General features: G+C 36.0%; 1 protein-coding gene across 1 annotated transcript in view; it reads right to left on the bottom strand.

Annotated features, from left to right (window-relative positions):
- RAPGEF6 (Rap guanine nucleotide exchange factor (GEF) 6) overlaps positions 1–26,534 on the bottom strand; it is a 213,525-nt gene that overhangs the window by 127,527 nt on the left and 59,464 nt on the right. The window contains exon 6 of the mRNA XM_012657631.1: positions 22,230–22,373. Within this exon, the coding sequence (XP_012513085.1) occupies positions 22,230–22,373 (144 nt within the window). The remainder of the gene's footprint in view (positions 1–22,229; positions 22,374–26,534) is intronic.

Raw genomic sequence — 26,534 nt, 5'->3', positions numbered from 1 at the left:
CTGGCTAATTTTTCCTATTTTTAGTTGGCCAGCTAATTTATTTCTATTTTTTTTTTTTTTTTTTAGTAGAGACGGGGGTCTTGCTCTTGCTGAGGCTAGTCTTGAACTCCTGACCTCAAGCGATCCTCCTGCCTCAGCCTCCCAGAATGCCAGGATTACAGGTGTGTGCCACCATGCCCGGCCTAGTATCCTTATTTTCATGATGAAACTGAGGCAATAAGATTAAGCAACTTGCCCCAGATCTTTCACTCAAGTAAGTTGGGATTTAAACCCAGGTCCATCTTATTCTAGCATTCTCTCCTATAGTCTCTACTTTATGCCAGGAATTCTGCTAGTGACATAATGATGAAAACAGATGGGCCCTGTCTTTAAGGAGCTGTCTACCAGTGGAGAGTGGAGACAGATTTATAAGGAAATAGCATCTGCTTTATACTTCATAAAGAAAACTTAGATTTCCTATAGGAATTCCCTCAACTTCCTTATACAATAGGAATAACGATCCTTATTTAACAATTGAATGCTCACTAACTGTATCAAACATGTAAACTGTAGCAAATACATCCTTCCACATGCCTTTCACATAGATTAACTAATTTAACCATCAACTAACCAGATGAGGTAGATACTGTTATTACACCCAATTTACAGAGTAGGAAACCTAGGCTTAGAGAAGTTATAAAGGTTGCCCACAGTCACACAGCTAGGAAGCAGGGGAACTGGGATCCCAAACCCAGGCAGTCTGACTCTAAATCCACTGCTCTTTCCTACTAAATTGTTTCCTGATATTACATTGGGAGTTCACAACACCCAATACTTTCTATTTACTCTGTAACAAATGAAGCAAAAAGGAAAGGCTTTTCCTCCAAGAGGAATTCTTGGTTCCTTAAACCTTCTCTACCTCCTGATCCAGCCTGGACTTAACAATGACCTTTAATCAGCAAACTCAATTCATTTACCCGCGTCGTCCTTCCAGCCCCCCAGGTCTGGCAAAACTTTCCATTTTCCACATCCTCATTCATCCATTTCCTATAACTGGACTTCTGTGCTCTGCTGACCCCATGTCCACAAGGCCTACTGTGAAAGTTTTATGTAGGGGGCAGGAAGGTTCTTTAGCTTACAGCTTGAACACCGACATTATGAAGGTACACAGTCTGCTGAACACTGAGTATACAGAGGGAAAGAGATGTGCTGAGAAGAGGCAAGAAGTGGAATGTAACCACGAATACCATGCTGGCACGTGGAATTTGATTTCTATAGGCAATTGAGAGCTACCATAGACTTGTGGAAGGGCAGTGACGTAAGTGTGTTGCAGTAATAAAGGACCCCAAGTCTTAAAGGCATAACCCAGTAAGTAATAAAGTGTATGTTTTGCTGACCCAGAGTTCTTTACAGGTACAGGCCAACTGCTTTATACGCAGAGACACAGATATCTGAACTGCTTTGGTCTTTCGGCTCTGCCATCTCAACATGGGGACACTTAGGTCACAGCAGCAGGGAAAGAAACAGCTGGAAGAGACCGCCAGCAATCAGGGAAATACAGATTAAAACAAATCCTTTTTTACTCCATGCCCCCATCAGATTGGCAAAAAGAAAATCTGATAATACAAGATATAGGCAAGGCTATGGAGGAAACCAATATTCTCATAAATTGCTAATGGGAGTATGAATTGGTACAGCCACTCTGGAGAGCAATTTGGGGAGTAACCACTTTGGGAAGCAAAAGTAAGATTACATTTAAGATACATATACCTTATGATTCAACAATTCCTCTTTGGGTACCTACCCTAAAGCACACGTGCAAGGAGGAATGTATTAATACAAGGACACTCATTACAAACAATATCTCTAATAGTATGAAGGAAAAAGAAACAACCATCGTGAGCAGAATCACGAAATTGTCATATAGCCTATTATGGAATATTATCCAGTAATTAAAGGTATGAGGCAGATCTGTATGTTCAAACTTGGACAGGTCTCCAAGATGTGCTGATTGAAAAAGCAAGTTTCATGATAAATATAAAAGATACCACTCTTTCTTTAAAACCATAAAAATAGTATTATAAGTATTCTGGGTACATAAACATCTAGGTTTGGGGGGAAAGGTCTGAAAGAATACATACCAGACAATCAATAGTGGTACTCTCTAGGAAAGGAGAAAAATTCAGTCTGGTGATCCAAAAGGAGTTTTAGCTTTTATATACAGTATCTAGTTGAAATGTTTTATTGTCTTATGGAGAAAGCATTAATTATTATATTGTTATACTGAAATAGTAATTTGGATATGTTAGATTTATTATTAAAATTAACTTCACCTATTTTTTTTACTTTTAAAATATGTGGCTACTAAAATGTTTAATAGTACATATGTGGTTTACATTGTATTTCTGTTGAACAGCACTAGGCCAGAGGCTTGAATGAGCATGATGCATTCAGGAAACAGTAAACAAGCCAGCTCAGCTAGACATGTAGACAGGAGATGAAGGTTCAGATGTGGCATTCTTGGGTGCTTTAATTTTCCTATATTAGCAGAGAACTACTGCAGAGTTTTAAGCAAGAAAGTGACTGGAAGATATTTGCTTTTTATAAGATTACTCTGGAAGCAAAGATGATGAAATAGAAGAAAATCACATATATATGAGAAAGAGGAGACATTAGTCAAAGCGCAAGAAGGAGGAGGCCTTTTCATAATTAAAATTAAGTCATTAGAATTATAAGAGAGCTTCTAGGACTAGAGAGAGTGACATACAAAGAAAAGCGTCAGCTGACAGAGTTAAAAACAGATTCTAAGGTCTAAAAAGCAGTCTGGGGCCTGCTTTACGGAGAGTCTAAAATCTCTCGAAGTCCTGAAGAAAACAGCTGTATCTAATCTTAGGTGCCTTGGGCATACACACCAGGAGATCAGTGCACTGTGCCTGAAGCATGTGAAACCACGGGGGAAATGTGGAGCATTCCTAACTCATTATTTTTACTAAAAGATGAGTGTTAGAGGGAAGTTGCTAAATGACTTAATCAATATTAGAATTTTTCAATTCTAAGACATATATTTCTCCCCACTTTAATATTTTTGAAACCATAGAGAAACTTTCAATCAATATTCACATTTAATTGTGAATTTATGAAAGTAAATGCAGACAGACTTGTTGAGAAAACAGAAAATCCATTTAAGAATGCTTGGCAAGTTTGAGAACAAGCAAGTAAACCAAAGTGGCTGGAATGAACAAGGAGAAGTACAGTAGGAGATAAAGGGAATAGGAAAGATCACACACTGCATAGTAGGTCATGGTGAAGACTCTGACTCTTACTCTGAAGAAAATCTGTCAAGGAAGAGAGTTATCAGCTATGAAAAATGCTATGGATAGGTAAAGAAAGATAAGGTCCAGGTGTGGTGGCTCATGCTTGTAATCCTAGCATTCTGGGAGGCCCAGGCAGGAGGATTGCTTGTGGCCAGGAGTTTAAGACCAGCCTGAACCACACAGCAAGATCCCATCTATACAAAAAATAGAAAAAGTAGCCAGAAGTGGTGGCACTGCCCATAGTCCCAGCTACTCAGGAGGCTGAGGCAGGAGGATCACTTCAACCCAGGAGTTTGAGGTTGCAGTGAGCTATGATGATGCCACTGCATTCTGGCCTGGGCAACAAAGCAAGACCCTGTCTCAAGGGAAAACAAAAAGATAAAGACAAAGAAACTACCTGTAGTTTTAGCTGTACATAAATGAACCAGTGACTGCAGGAGCAGGAAAACAGAAGCCAAGGTGGTAATAATGCCTTCTCCACCTAGTAAGCAGTCATCTCAAGCAAGCAACTCTAATAGACCAGGAAGGTGAGCTTCCAACTAAGAGTTATGCGGGTTAAGTCAACCCCCACCCCTCCGAAAGAAACCCAAAAAACTCAACCAAGAAGAATTTACATTTGAAGAAAGAATAAAATACTAAGAAAAAGAATAGCATCCATAAAATGAAAACAAGTTATAAAACAAAGGTAGTTATGAAAAAGCATCACTTAAGAGATTTCAGAAGTAAATAATACAATGATTGCATTTATAAATTTAAAAGATGGCTAGCAGAATAGCAACTGTTCACATATGAAGAATGTAATTAGTGCGCTAGAAAATCAAACTGAGAATGTACAAACTGAGTGAGAATAAAGTATGAAACAAATGTTTAGATGCATTATGGACACACTCAGAGTTGTAATACCTTGAGAGACTGGAGAAAACAAAAAGTAGCAATTTTCAAAAAATAAATTTTTCACAACTGAAGACAAATGAGAATCTTCAGCTTGAGAGAGTCCTCTAAGTGCCAAGAGGGGGAAACAAAACACAACATTAGACAGTCCATGGTAAAATTTTATGGCATCAAGGATTAAAAAAAAACAAAGCATAACTAACCACTAAAAAGAAGAAAAACAGAATACTTAATAAAGGAATAAGAATTATAATGAGTTCAGACTTATCAGCAACATTGGATACCAAAAGACAGTGCATTAACTTTTTCAAAGGGCTAAAGGGAAAAGACTTTAGCATTTATTATTTTATATCCAACTAAACAATTATTGTAAGAGTAAAGAAGGCAATTTGACCATACAAGGACTTAAGGTTCATCCCCCCACAGAACACTGCTGATGTAACTATTTATTTTAGCAAGAAAATAATGCATTCAGGAGTAGTAAAACGCAAGTATGTAGTAGCACGGGCAAAATACATGAATAAATAAAAATAAAACCCAGTAAAATGTAGTAGAAAACCAAAAGTAGAAAGTATGAAAAATTAGTAACAAGTTTTATGTGTTTAATCACAATCCAGAGTTAAAACTCCATCAACAGTAATGTGAGAGATGGGGGAAGGAAAAGGGGAAGGAGACATGTACTCTCATAAATACTTAATTTACATAGTAAACTACCGATCACAGAATTCTGCTCACACAATATTTGCCTGCATTTAATGAAACCTTGGAATCTGATCTTTAAAATCCTCTCTGACTCTTCTATACTTATTAAATACTGGATCAAAAGTTGGCTACCAGTACCTACAAAGGCTCTTTTTTGTTGGTAATCTTAAAAAACAACCCCTATATCTCATTCTTAATTTTCTCTGAAGCTTTATTGCATTTCCTTTCCGTAAGTGGTTGTGAACCTTAGTAGTGTCACTATCAAGCATCAGCAATGCTTGGGCCCCACAGGTGGCATCTGCACTGAAGGGGCCATCCATGCCTTAGCAGGTAATAGCACACGTAAACTGCACACCAAGGCTTCCTTTCATCTCTTTACATTTCAATCACCTGTTTGCCAAATGGACAGTGAATTTAAATGTCCTTCCAGAAGTTGCCTTTGAAAGACAGGCAGAGAGCTGGGCCAGATAGAACAGCACACCATGATGCTATCGCAGCATTTCTCCCTTAGTCACCATTGACAGGACAATCTTTAAACAAAGACATGATTTCAGACCATCCTAAGAGGTGCCTCTATTGTGCCTGTCTCTATTCAAGAGAACAATAAAGAAATCTTAACATATTAAATGTTACAATTTAAGAGTTTTCTAAAGCATTTAGTTTTATAAAAGAAAACTAAAAATTCATACTTTTCCATTTTTCTGTTTTGAAATCAACATACACAACAGGAAAGATTACTTCAAGTTGACATCAAAATTACAGACTATATAAACAACCACTACGAACACCAAAATTTACTGAATTACAGTGTATATTTTCCTACAACCTATCCGGGCCTGTTGTGTAGCATTTTGCTTCTTTGTGAGTTAATACGTTTGTTTGAAAATGACAACTAGGATAGATGACCTTAAATAGTCTCAAACCACTAATGGTTTACTTCTACTACTTTGAAAATACTTAGGAACATCATTTAAATATTTTCACATAATTACTTTTCATAATGAGTATTTTCTTCATATTATCTCACTGCTTAAGAATTACCACCTGGGCTTCGTAAAATGGCACAATTCGGTCGATTTATCTGATAGCACCTATCAGTGGAAAATGTTATATAATATAAGCTAGAGATTTGACTGATGTATCTAAATATATCAACTATTTAAGGAAATGAATAGAATACACTTAAGTTAAAGAGTATGATCACAGATAAGTACAAAAATAGCCATAACCAAATAATGATTCAGTCTGAAGAGAGCACACCTCAAATGCACTGCATTTTAAGTCTTCAGATTAAAAGGCACTTTTCAAATTTTCTCAGAAGTCACATTAGAATGTTTCAGACATTTCTTCAATTTAAAAAACAAAATGGCAATGAGATTGAGCTTTTTAGACTGCTTTATAGTTTTTATTTTTAAAGTTTAGAAAATATAATAGCACAATAAAACTCATTTACATTCAAAATAGATTGTAAATTTAATAACTAGATTATATCAATCTCAAAGAAAAGAATAACAATTACTTACTTTGGAGGCCCATGGCTGAAGACAATTGGCATAACAGCGAACAAGAAAAGCCATTTCCTAGGCTGGAAAGGGTAGTTTCCTTTTCAAACCACAGCCACACTGGTAAGTATGGTGACAAAATTCTGTTAAGTTTCTTTTTACAAATCACACACCATTGCAGTGGTATATAAAGGCAGCCTCTCCAAACCCCCTTTGAAACCAAAATCAGGAGCTTTCAGTAGCTTAGAGTATTGTTCTTGATAACTCTAACAGTTCTCATCAAAATGTTCACTTTAACAAGCAAATCACAGTAAATCACGATGTTTGTATTTCTGGCTCAGAGCATACAGACATACACATGCGTCCTCAAGCATCTGGCACAGACATGCAAAATGGTAGCACAACAGTTAATACAGTAGCAATCAGAGCAAATAAGGCAACATGCACCGAATCTGTGTTCCTGGGTTCTGCGAAACCTTTCCTCTCTGTAACACAGCTTCCTTTTTTCTTCAACTTATTTCATTCTGTAGCACAAGCACTGTGGCAATTCTTCTGCATCAGAAGCAAATACTGTATCCTGAAGATTAAAGTTTCTTCTTTATATTCTTAGCCACCAGAGGGTTTTTTGTTTTAAATCAACCGTTGAGCAAATGATAGTTAGAAGATAATATGCTGTAACAGGTTTGTCCTGTAGAATGTCTGAGAATCTCCAAAATTCAAATTATTTTCTCCTTTCACATGCACTACTTACAGCTAGCTCTGCAGTACTGCTTCTTGTTCTAATGCATCAGTAAAACAGCACTGTTGATGTAATTCTGGCTTTTCTGGCTAAAAATTTACAAATGATATGGTACAAAAATGCTGTATCTTCTGCTAAGGCAAGACTACGTTAGTGTATCTGAATTCCTACTGTCCTTGCCTGTTTCACAGCAGCTCCCTAAGGAGAAGCTCCTATTGATTCTATGCTCTGCAGTAAGATGAAATATCTAATAAGGAGGAAAGAGAGTGGGAGGAGAATAGAGCTAAAAGGATGACATCACCTGTACAGAAAGCCTTCAGAAACTGCATTAGATCAATTGGCTACTGTATCTGCAGATGTAGCCCAAAGAGCAGTTTATGGAAACACACACACACACACACCCTCCCTCCCCTTCCTGAGACATAAGAAAAAAATTGGCTTAAGCATATTTTCTATTTCAGTTTTAAAAATCTATTTTGATTTTTAATTCTGTACATTGACACATAGCTGTATCTGGGAAGCCATATTTCCTAATATTATTATTCAAATTTAACACAGTACTGTCTTCCCAAGGGAAAATAATTAGCTCTGGTAAGATAGTCTTGCATTCCAAATACACAGGACAGCCTAGTTCTCAGATGTCACATATGTATTTGCAACACTACTAATTTGGGGGTTTCTGCTTGCAAAATTTGCTATTTATCAAATAACTGTTCTGAAAGGTATAACCTTCTGGATCATTTTAAATTTACATTAAAAATATAAAAAACTGGTGCTAAGATTTGTACATAAATAGTAAATTTAAATGGAAACAACAGAATTTCATCTTGCAAGAGAAAGCTGAAAAAAATCACAGGCACAATAGCTGCAGCATTTACCAACTCCTCTGAGGAAGAATAATCTATATAACATGGTATTTTTCTGTAGCTCAATTCCTAGAAAGAGACAAGAAGCCAGAAAAACTCAGAAGAAATCAAACAAGAAAATGATTAAACTTGCTTCCAAAGTGAGCTTGGACTAAAGGAAATTACCCCACTTTTGTATAAAAATTACCAAAAAAAAAAAAAGATTTTAATTCTGCCACACCCTTTTCCATCTGAAAACACAATACCTCTAAGTACCTATCCTTGTTCTTTCTGCTTCTGCCACAAGGCATCTACTGCAGATACTCCCACTTAGACTTGTAATGGTGCCTCCCACTGGCAAAAGACAGTTTCGGTAAAATGCAGTTAGATAGTTAACACCTCCAGGCAGTGAAATTATGAGAATAACAATCAGTGAATAAATCAAAGTAACAACTATTTTGCTTTATTCACCTAACACTTTCATTCTGGGGAGAAGGAGGTGTGCAACGTAAGAGGAGATAATTACCTGAGACACAGGTATTCTAACAAATGACTCCACTGACTGCAGAAGAAACATCTTGTCATGAGGCACATACAGAGAAAATGAGTTCTTCAGTACCTTTGGGGCAAGGTCTGAATCACTTTCAGAATAACACTATACTGTCAATCTGAATTATACTGCTACTTATATCTAGAACTGAAGTAAAACTAAGTATCATTATGAATACTTTCAAAATACGTGATGTATGAATTTTGATTTCCACAGAACTTCAGAATTATTTTCTGCAAAAATTCCAAAATTCCAAAAAGATACACAATATTTGCATTCAAATATAAGATAAAATCCCACAAATTACAAATAAGCATGACTCTAGTTATCTGTACAGGTCAATTTCCAAGCACCAGTTTTTTTTAATTAAAGAAGACTATAAATGAATTGGAATTTCAATAAATATTAAGTATTTGAGTATAAATTAACTAAAATCTAATATCATTCTTTAAAATATAAGAATGACAGTACATCCTTTCAGTGTGGATGAAGACAAACTTCTGCTAATGATAAATTTCTAAAAGACAAGCATTTTGTACATAAATCTTTGTAGTAAGATTCAAGAATATTTCAGTTGACATTATATTTGCATATAGTATCAACAGAATATATTCCAGCCAAGTCAAAAAGCAAAGTCCTAATGCTCACCTTTCCCCCTTTGTATAAATCATGCTGGTAACACACAAGGAGGACCTCAAGCTGAGCAAGGGAGACAGCCATCGCTTAGCTGCTTTAATAAGTGCTGCCCCGTGTAAGAAATATAACCCACTAATGCCATATGTTAGACCCACTGTAGTAAACACCAACTCAATAAAGGAAAAAAACTCTCTTTTTCTTTAGTTTGGCTTGTAAGTGAAGATGACATCATCCTTTTCCTTGTTCCAACAAATCATCTCCTAGTATCTGCTATTCTAGGAAACTGAATGGTAATCCTATCATGTAAAATCTTCCTGTGCAACAATACCAAGAAACAGCCAAATTCCATACTCAGCCTGTCAATCTACCAGCATTCTGATGAAATAATGATTTAACCTTTTAATTAATTACTGACGGAAGAAACAAACATCTTTTGAAGGGAATAGTTAGTAATTTATCAATTAATAACTAAAATGATTAGGTAAATGACCTATTTTTCACTTGTATCACTTTCAGAATTTTATCATGATCTCATCTGGTTATCTTACCAATTCAAATAAAGTAACTGCAGCAAGGCAGAATGTCCTGACCTATACATTGTCGAGGAATGATCACTCTAGGATGGCCACTTAAGAACCCATTTCTCCTGCATATGAAATGCCATGATGGTCAGCCACAGTGATATCATCCTCTTTATCTTTAAAAAGGTGTTTGTATGTTTAAAAAGCAATGTGTATTGACTTTGCATAGCTTCAAACCATTAAGAAATTCTTTTACAAAAATGTAAATGCTATATAGTTATTAAAATTTATGTTAACTGTATAAACTATAAAAACACAAACTGAAACATCTGAAATCTTATTGTATAGAAAACCAAAGACAAGGTTCTGCCAATTACTAAACTGTCAATGTATCTTTTATGTCAGTATGAGACAACACTGAAAAGGAGGGAGGGAAAAGGTCACCACAGATAAAGGTAAGCTATCAGAGGATACACATTCTAGGTATTATGAAAAATAAAAAACCAACAGTAACAAAAACAAGATTTATACTAATCTCAGGCACAGTCATACCATTTATTCCCTACCTGCACAGTGAAATACTATAATCACAATTTAGAGAAGCCACAATCAAAAGGAAGTGAGGAACAAAAGAATAATTCTGTAGTTTTACAAAATAAAAGCAACAGGGCACTCATTTCTGTATTTTAGTTGTAAGTATCCGGTCTTTGAAATATAAACCGTTAAATATACCGATTTACATAGTAAAAACACTTTAATCCTTTTGGAAAATAAATGAATAAATGACTGCAATGGTCAGACGTAACATACAAGTCCTTTTAAAGGATCATCGAAAGCTTTTCCACCCACTTTGCTCTCTGCTTAGCTTGAACATCTGAAAGGAATCTTTGTAGTTATCAGACATGGTTAACTCTAATTACTGGTGCCCCTCAGGAATTCTTGCTTTCAAACTGCATCCCACCTATTCCCCAGCCTTTCTGAAGGAAGGGAAGCCAGAGTGCAGTCTCCTTCTATTCTTTTGTAAGAAACGATGTGCTTCAGCATACTGTCATCCATGTCCACCAACTGATCACTCCCTATGCTGTCAAAAAACTCTGTCAAAGCCACCAGCAGGCCACAGATGCACTATGAAATACGACCCATCCTTAAGGGAGCGACACAGGAAGAAAAAGCAAAAGGGAGAAGCCGTCATCATCAACTAAGGTGATGTAAGCTTCTATAATTAGAACCAGTGAAATGAACGCACAATAGAAGGCACCACCGTGCTTCTACTTCCCCATACTGTGCAGCTGTATCAACCACTTTCATACATACACAGAAGATACGCTTCGCATCTACGGTAGTCAGTCAAGTATGTTAATAGTACAGGCAAACCTAAAATTTTAAAATAGTGTTAATTTTCCTCAAAAAATAAAATCTGCCCAATAGAGGAGAGCCATATGTAAACATGACAGGAAAATGAAGTTTCATTTTAAAATTAACTATCTGTAAATTCCTGGACTACATTAGAGATTACCTTTATATCACTTCTCTAATTTTAAATATTACATTTTCTAGTACTATAAAAGCCACATACAGAACACAGCACAGTTACGAAACACATAACAAATCAAACTAAAAGGCAATAACAATCAGCATTAATTGGTTTGTTATATCTGAGTAGCTGTTTTTCCCCTTCCAACTGGAATGCTGCCACAGATAATTGTCTCAGATCACTGGTATACATTAATATCTGAGTTGCTTTAAACCATCATCAAAAGAGCTTTCTTTAACAATTACTGTGTAAAGTGTTTCAAGTATGATAAAAATATTCCTGATTCTGGTTCCCTGGGCAAATCCATCCGAAATCAGTGTCACCTTTAAGGGAGGGAGAACTGACCCAGACAACCAGAGAGGCACACCTTGCTCTATTCCCCTCATAGTCCTTAAGCTCATACATAGTGAGTGACACTTTCTAAAATGACTACTTAGAAGTCATATTAATGCATAACCTTAAAAATAATTTTCATACCTTTAACCCAATAATTTCTATGAATCAATCTAAGGAAATAATCAGTCATGTATATATTTATCTGTAGCTGTAATATTAATAGGAAAAAATCAGAAGCTGCAAGAGAATACTTTGTTACATTAATATGACACAATATTTTTATTCAAAATAATACTTGGGAAAAATTTAACTGCATGAGAAATAAAAAGGCAGGATATATAACTAAATATTCAGCATTACTTAAATTAGTTAAAAGATCTGAATTAATCAAAAGATACCCAGAGTCAGCTCTCTGTGCCTGTGGGTTCTCCAACAGCGGATCAACCAACCACAAATTGAAAATATTCAGGAAAAAACCTAATAAAAATAATACAACAATAAAAAATAATACAATTTTAAAGCATATAGTATAACAACTATTTACATAGCATTTACACTGTATTAGGTATCATAAGTAATCTAGAGATGATTTAAAATACAGTCGTGTCAATGACAGGAATACATTCTGAGAAATGTGTTGTTAGGCAATTTCATCATTGTGTGGACATCACAAAGTGTACCTACACAAACCTAGATAGTAGAGCCTACTACACACCTAGACTATATGGTATAGCCTATTGCTCTCCTAGGCTACAAACCTATACAGCGTGTTGCTGTACTAAATAATGCAGGCAAATGTAACACAATGGTAAAAATTTGCATATCTAAACATAGAAAAGGTACAGTAAAAACAAGGTATTATACTCTTATGGGACCACTGTCACATATGCAGTCCAGTGTTGACTGAAGTGTGATTAGGTACCACATTACTGTATATGGGAGGATGCTGTGGGTTATACACAAATACTGTGCCATTTTATTTAAGGGACTTGAACATCCTCAGATTCTGGTATCCCCAAGGGGTCCTGGAACCAAGCCCCCAAGGATATGGAGGGACCACTGTACATTAAAAATCATTAGTAACAGTAGCTATCCCCAGTTTTGAGGATTATAACAAATTCATCTCTTTCTTAATACTTTTGTACATACTTTGCATTTCTACAATGAGTATATTTTTTCACAAAAAATTTTTTAAAAATCTCCTCTAAACTGGCATTTGTCCTACTTTTAGGTATATCACTTCTGTGCTTTTTCTCTATTTGTGGACTCACCACCCTCTAATTAGGTACAAGAACCTGCTATCACAAATTCTACATTATTTCCTAAAAGACAAATGAGCATAATTCTCTTACGAGATACTAAATACTCATGAACAAAAAGATAATATCCTTTCCTGTTTTTAAAGTGGAAAATGCCACAAAGAGCACAACAGCTTTTCAGAGCACTCTGGGTTGTAAACAGGGAGAGAGGACAAACAATATTCAAAGTTGCAGATACTCAGAGGCGGGGCTCCCAATTTCTCAGTGGCAGTACGATCAGTACTCACTGTCTTATACACAAATAAGATTAGCAAAGGCTCCAGATACAAACGTCCTGAGTTTAGAAGTGACAGAGGGCTGTTTATGCACTCATTATTTCATTCTACAAGTATTTACCAAACACCAAATATAATTAAAAACAACCAGGATCTAGCAAGCCCACAAATACAAAATAAAGTTCACAATGTTGACAGTTTCTCCATCAAACAGTGACTTTAACTTATACAGTTCAAACTCCAAATTCTCCTGATGACCGACGCAACAAGGCTGTTTATGCCTCCTTCACTTTGACGTGTATAAATGTTTAAACTGTTTTTTCACTAGTGCTCCATGAGAATATCTTAGCAATCATGTGTTTGGACCAATGTCTTCCAGTTTCTCGTGACCAAGTAGTGGGGGGCAGGGTCCTATTTCTTACTACAGGAATGACTTGATCAATAAAACACACACACACACACACACACACACACACACTCAACCCATAAAAGCAAAACGTATCTTGGTAAAAACCTTAAGAGGTCACACCTATGGTCAAGTGGAAGCAATTAGCCATTATTCAGTGTACCACCATAAAAGCAGTAAGTGATCTGGTGTCCTTTTAAAATCACCCTTTCTTCAGCTGCCTTGACAAGTGTGCCTTAATCTCTCTAAATATGCTCTGAATCCAAACAAAACATGGAGCGCTGCAGGGAAGTGGAGAACGTAAGGTGTGATCACGGAAGTAGCACATGACAAAGAGCTGCTTGCTGCATTAGCAATGCGTGAGCCTAAAACGAAAGAGTAGATTTTAGAGCGTCATCCCATCCTTCCATCCACTACACTATCCCAAAACAAACGAGTCGGTGGAAAGAAAATACGTAAAGAAGTCTGAGCAAAATGAAACCCGCCAAATTTAAAACCCTGATCCATGATGCTGCCATGGAAATCCTTCTTTCCAGGTGTTCTTTTGGGAAGAGCTAACTGGTTCCATGTCTGTGCAGGTGCTATGACGAAGAAAGCAGAGAAGGCAGCTAGAAGCTTACTCTGTGCCTGAGAATGTAAAAGCACCACAAAGAACAAGAAAGAAAAAATTATTATTTAGCTTATTGAGGAACCTGGGATCTAGTTAAGAAGGTAACAAACATATCTAATGCTCACACTGGCACACTGTTTATTATTTAAAAACACAGCAGCAGAAGAAAGGAGAAATCAAGAAGGACTATAATTTCATAACTAAAATACCTGAATGCCAACAAAGTTTTCTGAACCTTTGAAGAATGTCCAGATTTTTATCTGGTTCAATCATATTTCTATAAAAATGACTGGGTATGAATGATGTTTGATATTCTAGAGATTCATTTCAAGCAAAATAAAGGCATATTTGGTGCTTGAACTTAGGGAAACCAAGATGTTTTATCTTCAATGGTCCTGGCTTACCTCCACATATATACCGATATTAAAAATTCAACTCACTACACTTTAAAATGTTTACTGTTACATGCTACTTAAAATAAAGCAATCAACTACATATAAAGAATACAAGCATTTAAAACATTCTTAACTGTTGTTAATTTTATTTTGTTATCTTCAAAATAGAGCAGGAAGTAGGAACACACGGCATATAAACGGCATGCAACATCTTATGGGACTAATGAAAAGAAGCGCATTCTATAAACAGGAAATGTTACAGAAGGTGTCTCTAAAGAGTTCATGAATGAATGGACTCTTGGGAACCAAGCAGGACTTTGTTGGGAGAACATTATGGGAAACCACTCTGTATAAAAGGAGCACGTGGCAAGATAAGACTCAAACTGACTCATCAAAGGACAGAATTGTATTAGGTGAAGAAGTCACAAGAGCCTTCCAGGGAAAGAGAACAGGATCAAAGGAAGGTCCAAACATACTGGGGCAAGAAAGCTGAAAAGGGAAATTGCAGCTAAATGAGGAAAGGATTTATATACCACATAAATTCAAAACTTTTAAAAGCCATATACTGGATTGGAAAAAGTTTGACCTACATTTCTAACATATATAATTTATTTAAAAATTAACACTTGTATTACTGGCAAAATACTTTGTGTTCATTATGAAGTATACACAAACTCCCCAGAACTTTAAAAGGATAAAGTAGTACATATAAATCCTACTATATTCTACTATTTTCTTCCCATATCCTGAAGACTGTTTTGCAATCTATAATACATTTTAAGACATTTGGGCTACACAACCGACCTTGCTAACTACTATCAGAAAGAAGGCCTTCAAATAAATATTCCAAAACCAGAGTCATCATTTCTTGGCAGACACCCTGTCTCATTTAATTGGCTTCTAGCTACTCAATCTATACAGTAAAGCAAATTCAATGGCTTTCATATACATATTTTGACTATTTTATCTTCTAAGATTGGACAAAGAAATGACCTTGTTCACAGTGAGTTATTCTGAGGATGTGCCACAATTTTTTTTTTTTTTTTGGAGACAGGGTATCCCTCTGTTGGCCATGCTGGAGTGCAGTGGTGTGATCACAGCTCACTACAACCTCAAACTCCTGGGCTCAAGTGGTCCTCCTGTCTCAGCCTACCGAGTAGCTGGGACTACTGGCACGCAATACCATACCTGTCTAATTTTTAAAAAATTTTTTGTAGAGACAAGGTCTCGTTATGCTGCTCAGGCTGGTCTCAAACTCTTGGCCTCAAGTGATCGTCCCGCCTCAGCCTTCCAAAGTGCTAGGTTTACAAGCATGAGCCATTGCACCTGGCCCACAAAAATTTCTTGAGGGTGATAGATAACTGATTGCTGTTTGTACTAACTTCAAGCCAACCTGATTTTATTTTTCTTACCCTTTATTCTCCCTTTGTTCTGATTCTTTAGGTTTTTTTCATTTACCTTAATATATTCACATATTTTGGTAAGAGCACTTTTTACATCCAAGTATGTAAAATAGATATTAATAAATAGTAACATCGTTCTGTAAGCAATGGGAATAAGGATTTTTTTGAATATTTACAATAAAAACAATAGCAATAAGAAGCCGCTGGCATTACTGAATGTTTTTCAGGGCACCAGACACTAGAGGCAGAGCCCTCTGTATGTATATTTTCTCACTTAATCCTTTTATAAACCTGTATTTTATGTATCAAAACAGATGCGGAAAGGTCATACAACTTGCCCAGTGTTACACAGGAAGTCAAGTAAGCCGGTAAAAGAACAGGTGCTCTTACTCTCTCTGACAGACAACATGCCCCTGAAGAGACAATGACGATGGTTCACATTTTCAAGGCATGTGTCTGCTGAGGGAGAGACAGACATTTGAATAAACAATTACAATGCAGTGTAATGAGTAGTTACAAATACATAAACGAGGTATTATGGGAACACAGATGTGCACCTAACCCTTTCCAAGAAAAAATTACGGAGTCCTCCCTTGAAATGATGTGAAATTAAGTCTTAAGGATGAGGCTTTTGCTAAAAGGGCACTCTAAGTAAAAGGTACAGTGTATATTAATACAAGAGACATACATAAAAACATGGTTTCTTCAAGGATCAGCAAATTTGTTTAGTATGGCCGAAAGGTATGGAATACATACAAAAAGAGAAAACGATAAAGTGGAGAGGTGGACGAAGTCCAGACCCGTGCTGTCTAGTAATGGTAGCTACTAGCCACATATGGCTATTTACATGTAAATTGCTTTAAATTAAATAAAATTAAAATATTATCTCCTCAGTCACACTAGCCACATTTTAAGTGTTCAATAGCCACATATGAATAGTTGCTACCAATTTCAACAGCACAGATACAGAAAAACATTTCCATCATTATAGAAAATTCTATCAGAACTGGTCTAGACTATGAAGATCCACGCTAGATCATTGGAATTTTTCTGATAAATGATGGTAGGCTATGAGAAGATTTATGAGTTTAAAACAGTGATATTGTTAAAGCTTCATTTAGAACTGATAGAAGAAAAATAGACTAGGTGGTAGGGGTTAGGAGAAGATGTAGAGAACAAAGCTAGCAGTAAGGAAACCATGTTCAGAGAGAAGAGAAAAACAAATTTTAAAATCAAATAAACACACTGATTTTGTGGATATCCTGATAAAGAGATTATATAATACTTTCCGGCTTTAAAAAATTTTCCAAATTTCCTAATATGGAAAAATACTGCTTTTACAGTGTAAGGTGGCTGTGGAGTTTAGGAGATGCTATTACAACAGTACTGTTTAAGAAAAAGTAAACACCAAGGTAATGAAACTGACAGAAAGGCACACATTTTGAAACAGTTGAGAGGAAGATCTAGAGATATTATTAACTGATGAGACTTCGAACGTGCACACATTTTCCAAATGCTTCAGCAACCACCCCAAAAGACAGGCAGACCTGATACCACCATCCTCATTTTTAGAGGTGAAGTAACCAAAGCACAAAGGGTTTAGATGGACTGCCCCAATCACACAGTTAATGAGGAAAGGAGTCACGGCAGATGGCTCATCTAAAGGCTAGACTCCTCCTACTTGGCTTAACTACCCATTCTACTCACCAAATACTGCTCCCAATCACCTTTTTGCTCTCTAAATACTAAATACATCTTCCTCAAAGATCACAGCTCTGAAATTTCTAATGATATTTGAAGACATTTAAGTTTGTTGTGAGTGAGGAAAAGATTTCAATACACGTTTTACAAAAGAATACATATATAAGAATAGATAACAAGTACATGAAAAGATGCTCAACATCGCAAATCATCAGGAATATGTAAATTATTTGGGAGGCCAAGGTGGGAAGATCACTTGACGCCAGGAGTTTGAGACCAGCCTAGGCAACACAGCGAGACCCTGTCTCTACAAAACAAATTTAAAATAATGAGCCGGGCATGTTGGCACATGCCTGTAGTCCCAGCTACCCAAGAGGTTAAGGCAGGAGGGTGGCCTGAGCTCAGGAGTCTGAGGGTTCAGTGAGCTGGGATCATGTCACTGCACTCTAGCCTGAGTGACAGAGCAAGACCCCATCTCTTGAAGAAAAAAAAAAAAGGAATATGTAAATTAAATCCAAAATGAGATACCACTACATTAACTGTTAGAACTTTTAAAAGAATAATGACATCTGACAATACCAAGTGTTGGCTGTCACTGTCATAGATAATAAAAAGAATACAAAATGGTACATCCGCTCTAGATAACAATATGGTAGTTTCTTAAAAAGTGAAATATACATTTACCATATGACATAGTCACCCACTCCTGAGTATTAACATAAGAGAAATGACAGTATATGTATGAACAAAGACTTGAACATAAATGTTCATAGCAGCTTTATTTATAATTGCCCCAAACTGGAACAAACCACATATCCATTAACAGGTGAACAGAGAAACAAACTGTGGAATATTCATACAACAGAATACTACTCAGCAATAAACAGGGGGAAAAACTATTGATATATACAACTAGGATAAATCTCAAAATCATTATAATGAGTGAAAGAAGCGAGGCCAAAAAAACTCATACTGTACAATGCTATTTATATAAAATTCTAGAAAATAAAACTAATCTACAGTGACAGAAAGCAGACCGGTGATTGCCTGAGGATGAGAATTTATAAAAGAATGAATTCCAAAGGGAGACAAGGAAACTTTAAGGGTGATGAAAATAATCATCATCTTGATTATGGTGATGGTTTCAAAAGCTTATATATATGTCAAAACTCATCAAATTGTAAACTTTAAATATGGGTAGTATATTATACTTTATATCTCAATAAAGTTATAAAAATTATATCTCAAAAAAAATATTGCAAACTTTGAGAGTAATACCCAAAGGAGCCTTCATAATGCTATTACTGTTATAGAAATGCTCTTTCTACATTAAAAAAAAAAAATTTTCACATTAAGATTATGGTTCTCACCTTTATACAAAGGAATGTATGACAAAACTATTAAAATATTTCATATGAATAAACCATCATTTTCAGTCATTCTAAGCGTTCAGTTGGGAAATACATACAAAATCTTTAGTACAAAACCTTGATACAAAGGTTGCCTACTAAAGATTAGAAAGTAACTGAAGAAAGTAACAGTAACAAAAATATTCTGTTCATCTTTAAGAATTTTTTTACCCTCAACATTCCAGCAAGAAAAAGTTGATCATGGTTTGCAAATTAAAGAAAAAAAAACCACTATCAAATTTACACTGTTGTCTCAAAGAAAGAATGATTCTTCTTGATTTGTCCCTCTCTGAACTGCTGACAACAGAACAAAAGACATAAAGGACTATATAGTGACCATAAAACCAATTCTCTATTGGATGCTTTGGTAAATACTATTAAGATTTTTGCTACAAAATTTAGCTGGGCATGGTGGCACGCACCTGTAGTCCCAGCTACTTGGGAGGCTGAGACAGGAGGATCGCTTGAGCCCAAGAGTTTGAGGTTGCAGTGAGCTATGGTGATGCCACTGCACTCTGTCCTGGTCAACAAAGCAAGATCCTGTCTCAAAAACAAAAGTTTTTGCTACATAACATCCTTACCCAGACCAACTGCCAATATATAGGACTTTGGCCAGATGGACAGATTTTACATAATTGATGGACATTAATTAAAAGTAAATGTCACACCAGTTACAGATTACCTTGTTCTTGTCCATTCCTACTGCTTCACTTGAGTATAAAAAAATAAATTTTAAAAAAATAAATGATAACTTCTCAATATTGCATTTTCTAAGTTGACTGAAATATATCCTATTTAGGGGGAAAAAAATCCTATTACTTAATAATTAAAGAAATAGCTAATGCAAGCAACAACACCAAAAATCCTTTGCTAAACTAGTCTCATCATTAATAAGTCAGTTTTGTCTAAGTCGAATCAACTTAGCTCTCCCCTTTCCATGATTTGCCAAACTCTTGACAGTACTCAGAATAACCACCTAACACTAACTATACATGCAAAAATGTCACTCTACTTAGAGTTATGCAACAAAAACAATGCAAAGCAGTGTGCCTATCGCTCTTTCTGGTCTACTCAGGAAACCAGCATATCCTTAAGAAGACAACTTTAAGCACTCAGGAAGGCTAAATGCAAATTAGTCGTGAGCATAAGCAACAGCTACTAAGAGAAAATCTGAAATCTGTCTAGGCTTCATGACACAAGACCAACCAAAAACTGGAAAAAGAACACACTAAAGTTGAGACTAAAATAAGCAAACAATCGAAACACACACAACAAGGGCCAGGTATGGTGGCTCACGCCTGTAATCCTAGCACTTTGGGCAGCTGAGGTGGGAGGATTGCTTGAGCCAGGAGTTCAAGATCAGCCTGGGCAACACAGCAAGACCTCGTCTCTACAAATAAAAAAAAAATTAGTGGTGGCTCATGCCTGTAGTCCCAGCTACTTTGGAGGCTAATGAGGCAGGAGGATCCCTTGAGCCCAGGAGTTTGAGGTTACAGTGAGCTATAATCATGCCACTGCACTCCAGCATGGAAGACAGAGTGAGACCGTGTCTCTTACAAAAAAAACCCAAAAAACAACAACAAACAAACACACACACAAAATTTGAACTCTTTAGCTCATACAAGGAGAACCAAATAGTACAATTAAAGATTTTTTTAAGCAATTCTCCTTCTTGGAATTTTTTCTAAAGAAATCAAGATGTGGGCATACATAGCACAAAGATATTTAGCATCCTATTTTTTAAAAAAACAATAAAAAGGTTAAAAAGAATTTAAATGATGAAACATTGGAAATTAAATAATGACATATTATAATGGATTACCACATAGTCGTTATGAATAATATTGTAAAAACCGATTTAACAGCATTCAAACATGTTCAGATTATATATTTAGGTTTCAACTAGTTAAAAAACATTATATATTTAAGTTTTTTAAAGTTGGTAAAAGACCTTACATATCTATCCACATGTTGAAAAGCTTTATCCAAGAAAATACAAAATGTCATCAAATGGTTTTATAACTGGGTGGTAGGAACGATCAATTTCTGATTTTTCAAAAATGAACACATTATTTGTGTAATAAAGGCAAACTAAGTCAGCTAAAATTAATCAGTAATGGGGGAATTTATTGTATAAAAAAAAGAAAGAAATTGTTAAACAGTAAAAATATGAAATGAACCTTTGCATGGCTCTGGATGTGGTTATAAATTTTGGGACTATTTCATATTATTGTTTGTTGTCAGAAACAGAATGTATTAAATCAATGAAATCAGGCAAATGTGACAAACCCTCGGAGTTGCCTTAAAACTAATACTTATTCCAGTATAAACAACTACCTAAATAATCCTCCTCATCTCTAACATGGAAAGAGCAAATTTCTGTTTCTGACAACCAAAAGAACTAAACATACCCTTGGGAATTTTGCTGTAATCTACCATCATCCACCTGTCATATTATTATTTTAACACATGCAATAAAAAGCTCTATACTAGTTGTTCTTATATTTTAGGGATCATGACTCTTTTGAAAAGTATTAGCTATGAAACTTCTCCCCTCAAAAATACACATGGATTTATTCTTTTTAAATTATCCTTATTTCGTGATTCAACTACTTCACAATCTAAAAAGCAGTTATCTACAACTTGGTAGTTAACTACAAAATTAAAGACTTCTGAAGAATAGCTAATATTTCTTCCAGTATTACAGAAATTAAATATTTCATCTGCTTCTTCCTTTTCAATATTTGCAAGTGAAAACGTACTTTAACACTTGCCTGTATTTCTGCACTAGCATACATTATTTGTTCCACAGCTCAAGGGAATAACTGGTATGTTTTTATTTCTTTTGTATGCCTTACAGCATACCAGGAGAAAAGTTCCCAATGAGTCTATCACCTGCGTTCTCAGACAGGACCTAATTTATATCCCATCCAGGCAATTAAAATGCAAGAACATCCACAAATATGTGTAAAGAACTATGGCAATAACTTTCTTTTTTATTAAACAAAAGCAAGAGCAAAAACAAAACTCCCACTGGTGAGAGTATTTCTAACCAACAAAACCAAGCAGAAGTATTTTTAAAAATTATATTGATATATTTACCTGCCACAAGCTTTCACACATATAGCCCAAAATGTTGATATTAACAAAAATATATGTAAATTAAAGATACTATATATGAAAATTTGAAAAGATTCATGAAGTGTTCCTAAATATACTCACAGAAAGATAGCTGTTAATGTCCACATCATCAGTAATGGTTTGGCGCTCTCCCTTATGGTTAATTTTTCGAAATCTTCTTCGAGACTGTCTGGCAGGAATTTCTCTTTGTAGAATAGTATCTTCATTATCTTTAGAATTCTCTACCTGAAACACATGTTCACATTCCTGATTAAATATCCAATTTTTCCAAATTACTGACAGTCTATGGAGTCTTAACAGGCTCATAAGGAAGCTTCATTTACTTCTTGCAAGAAACTGCTTCAAGAAAACAGTCTGTGTAAGGACAGTGCTCACAAGTTCAGAAAGATTAAAGGTGATGTTATTACAAAGATCTGGAGACCACAGTTTCCTTCCAGGAAATAGTCTCTGTTGCGCACATAAATATATCCTCTAAGTAGTCACTTACCAGAAATGAAGGTTGTTAACTACACCTACACATTCAATAATTACAACTTCTGATTTAGTCTAATTACAAACTGCCTGATTATACACATATTTTACTTAGCAAACAATCATGGCTATGGTTTCAGTGAATTGCTAAAAAATAAAACAAAAATATGTATTATTCTTTGGTGTTTATCTTAATACATAACAACAGCCACAAGTAAGGCTTGCATTTTTTGAGAAGGAAAGGAAAACTAACATTTATTAAGAGCTTAAAATGGGCCAGCATGCATATATATTGTACTATTTAGTTCACACGACAGCTGTGTAAGCAGGTATTACTAGCTATATTTTCTAGACAAAGTAAAATCCAAAGAGATTAGTGACGGTTCCAGTCTCACAACAGTGATTCTTAATAAAGCTGAGTTGGAATACAGGCCTGTCTTCAAAGCTTATGCTGCTGGTACACAACTTCACTGCCTATCCAAGCACAGACAACCATAGTTTTAAAAAATTAACTATTTTTATAAAGGTATATTAATATGTCCTACAATATTCTTTATAACTAACCTCCCATCACACAAATTCAATAAATAACAAACGATGGTTTCAGTTTTTCCCTAAAACTAGTTTCTTGCTAATGTCATACCTCTTTCCAATATTAACAAAAATTTCTAAAGCTCTCAAGTACAGTAGTCTCCCCTTATCCATGGGGGATCTATTCCGAGCCCCCCAGTAGATGCTTGAAACTACAGATAATACCAAATCCTATATAGTTTTTTCCTATACATACAAACCTATGATAAAATTTATAAATGAGGCTCAATAAGAGATTAATAGCTAATAATAAAATAGAAAAATTGTAACAATACACTGTAATAAAAGTTATGTGAATATGATCTCCCTCTCTGTCTCAATTGTATGGCGGGTAACTGAAACCGTGGAAAGTGAAACTGCAGGTGGGTGGGGACTACTGTACATAATCCCATTAACACTCCCAGCTCCCCTGCTTGTCTTGCAAGTCTTAGGTTCGATTATTTCTCAGACTGTCAATTGTTTATAAATTCCTCTCGTAATGCTCTTTCTTTCATTCCTATTGCCACTATTCCTTATTTCGAGTCTTAATCACCCCAGTCCTGACCTATGCCAATTGGTGATCCAATCCTGTTGCTTCAGACATGTTCCTCTCCAATTCTGTCCTGCAGGGTCAGATAAGTCAGATAAACCACCTAGATAAATCATCTCTACATTAGGTCTCACTTGTTCAAAATGCTACTGAAAGGGCAGCATTGCTAATAAAGTAACAGGAAAAAAAAGGAAAAATCACAATACACAACTGTCCCTTTGTTTGCTTAACTGCCTGTGGCTTAACTTGTTGTCTTTAGGAGTTTGTTTTGCAGAATTGCAACAGTACTGAGCAGAAAGAAAAGGCGCATATTCCTCCTCCACATCAGCCAGACCACCCTGCAAAAAGTCTGGTAAGGCCAGTCTAGCAGAGAAAAAAACAAAAACACAGCAGCCTCCTGTTATTTTGCAACAATAACCAACCACTTTATCCTTTATCCCAATAAAAACCCCAAACCCCTTACCCTACAGGCCAGCACTTCTTTCATGCTGTACCCTTTCCCCTCTTGGAAAGTAAAATAAACTTCTTGCTCCAAACCTATCCTAATCTTTGTGTGGAGAATTCTTTCTCAGCCTGAGGTGCAAGTTCCCACCCTAGCAGATACAATGGACCTCTAATGTTTACCAAATAAATGTTAAACGCTTACATTTAATATTCAAAGCCATGTACACTCCATCCCCAAAAATACTTTGATCACTTTATCTTATATATATAACCCTGGAAAAGCCATTCCCTTATCATCCTTCTCACAAAAACTCCAATGAGATATGCAAAATTCCCTAATGATTTCTCAGGAAGAGCTGATGTCTAATCTGTTCTGTTTGAGACGTGAGTTGAAGAGTAAGCGGCAGCCAAGTCAATGTGACTATTCATGTGCCCCATATATTAATATATGTAACTTACACTCTGCTGTCTAACGTAAGTGACTTCACTTCAATTTGTGTTATCCTACCCATTCTATCTTCACTTGTTCACTTGTTACCATTTAGATAAGACCAATCTTCAAAGACCCATCTCAATTATCATCTCTTCCGTAATCACAAAAGACATTCTTCCTCTTGCAACGGCTTATTCTGTATACAGACCTGGACTTCTCACCAATGAGAGGTGCTCTCCACTGCCTTCAGGCCTTTGCATACAATGCTGTTCCTTCTGCATAAAAGCCCAGTCTTCCTTCACAACACGTTGGCCTCCTACACATATCTTATGATCCAGTTCAGACAATCTCTCCTCTGCCCCAGGAAGGTGTTACTCCTTATACAACACTAAGCATATCGAACATAATTATTTGATAAGTCTATGCACTAACAAGGTAACAAAGCTCCCAGGGCAAGAACTGTATTATATTCATCTTTGTTCACGTAACACTCAAGAGGTTTGTCAAAATGGCTGTTAAATTCTTATTTTCTCCTCAAATGTTAGGCCCTTGGAAATATGTAAAATGCCCTCAAAAATATGTCTTAAGTCACTACACAAGTCCATATACCAGAGACTGTAAGTTACCTCATTTAAGGCTCACAACAACCTTGTTACACAGCTACTCTGCCTATTGTAACATGTGGTACAGAGCCTCATGAAAGTTAAATAATTCACAAGTGGGTGAATCAGGACTCAAAACCCAAGTATGACTAAAAAATTCATCAACTTCATATTGCCCTATGCCAAGGGATTAAATAGATTATCTAGGTAAAAGTCCAATATATGATTTTTAGACCTTTTAATATCTATCATTTACTGAGCAACGCATAGATTTATACAATAAAAGCTTTTCTTTTTTTTTTTTTTTTTTTTTTTGAGACAGAGTCTCACTGTGCTGCCCGGGCCAGAGTGCTGTGGCGTCATCCCAGCTCACAGCAACCTCAAACTCCTGGGCTCAAGCGATCCTCCTGCCTCAGCCCCCCGAGTAGCTGGGACTACAGGCATGCGGCACCATGCCCTGCTAATTTTTTTTCTATGTATTTTTAGTTGTCCAATTAATTTCTTTCTAATTTTAGTAGAGACGGGGTCTTGCTCTTGCTCAGGCTGGTTTCGAACTCCTGAGCTCAAACAATCCGCCCGCCTCGGCCTCCTAGAGAGCTAGGATTACAGGCGTGAGCCACCGCACCCGGCCCAATAAAAGCTTTTCAAGGTAGAAATGGAAGTAAATTAAATTTAGGAAAAGGCTTTCTAAGTTTCAAAATATTCAGAAAAGTACCAAATTGAAAGAAAAATCTAACCATGACTTTTACCGGACTAAATGCCTTTAACAAAGTTCCTCCTGAATGCAACTGAAATGTTGCATTTAAGACATTAAATGTTGCATTAGAAACAATGTAAGATTTGGAAAAAAAAAAACTGCACAAATGCATAACTGAAATGGCACAAAAGTAAGGAATCCAAAGGCCAAGAATGAAGTGAAAGCAAGAATACTTGGACTTGGGAAACCAATAAAGCCCCTGATCTACCAGATGGTTTCTGCCAAACTAAAGACTAGACCTTACATTTTGATGTTGGGAGGGAGAGAGGGAGACAGGAGATAAATAATCTACCACAGCTGGGGAATCCAATAGGAAACCTTCTCATAAAACTCATCCTCAATAGCTGCACCCTCATTGTAAGGGGCAAGCAAGGTACAAGCAGAAGGGGACAAGAAGAAAACTTGCCTGCACTGGGAAAAAGTTGGGGGTGAGGGGGAATCATACAATAAAAAAAACCGTGAGAATTCAAAACCACAAGCCATCCTTCACGTAGGTCTGTACTTTGAATTCATAATACCTTAATCACATAAGTAAACCTCAAAAAGTTCAGGACTGTTA

The sequence above is a fragment of the Propithecus coquereli genome, unplaced genomic scaffold (assembly GCF_000956105.1).
Source record: "Propithecus coquereli isolate 6110/MARCELLA unplaced genomic scaffold, Pcoq_1.0 Scaffold553, whole genome shotgun sequence".
Taxonomy (NCBI): domain Eukaryota; kingdom Metazoa; phylum Chordata; class Mammalia; order Primates; family Indriidae; genus Propithecus; species Propithecus coquereli.
The sequence above is the reverse complement of the archived record's forward strand: the minus strand, read 5'-3'. Positions and strand labels throughout refer to the sequence as shown.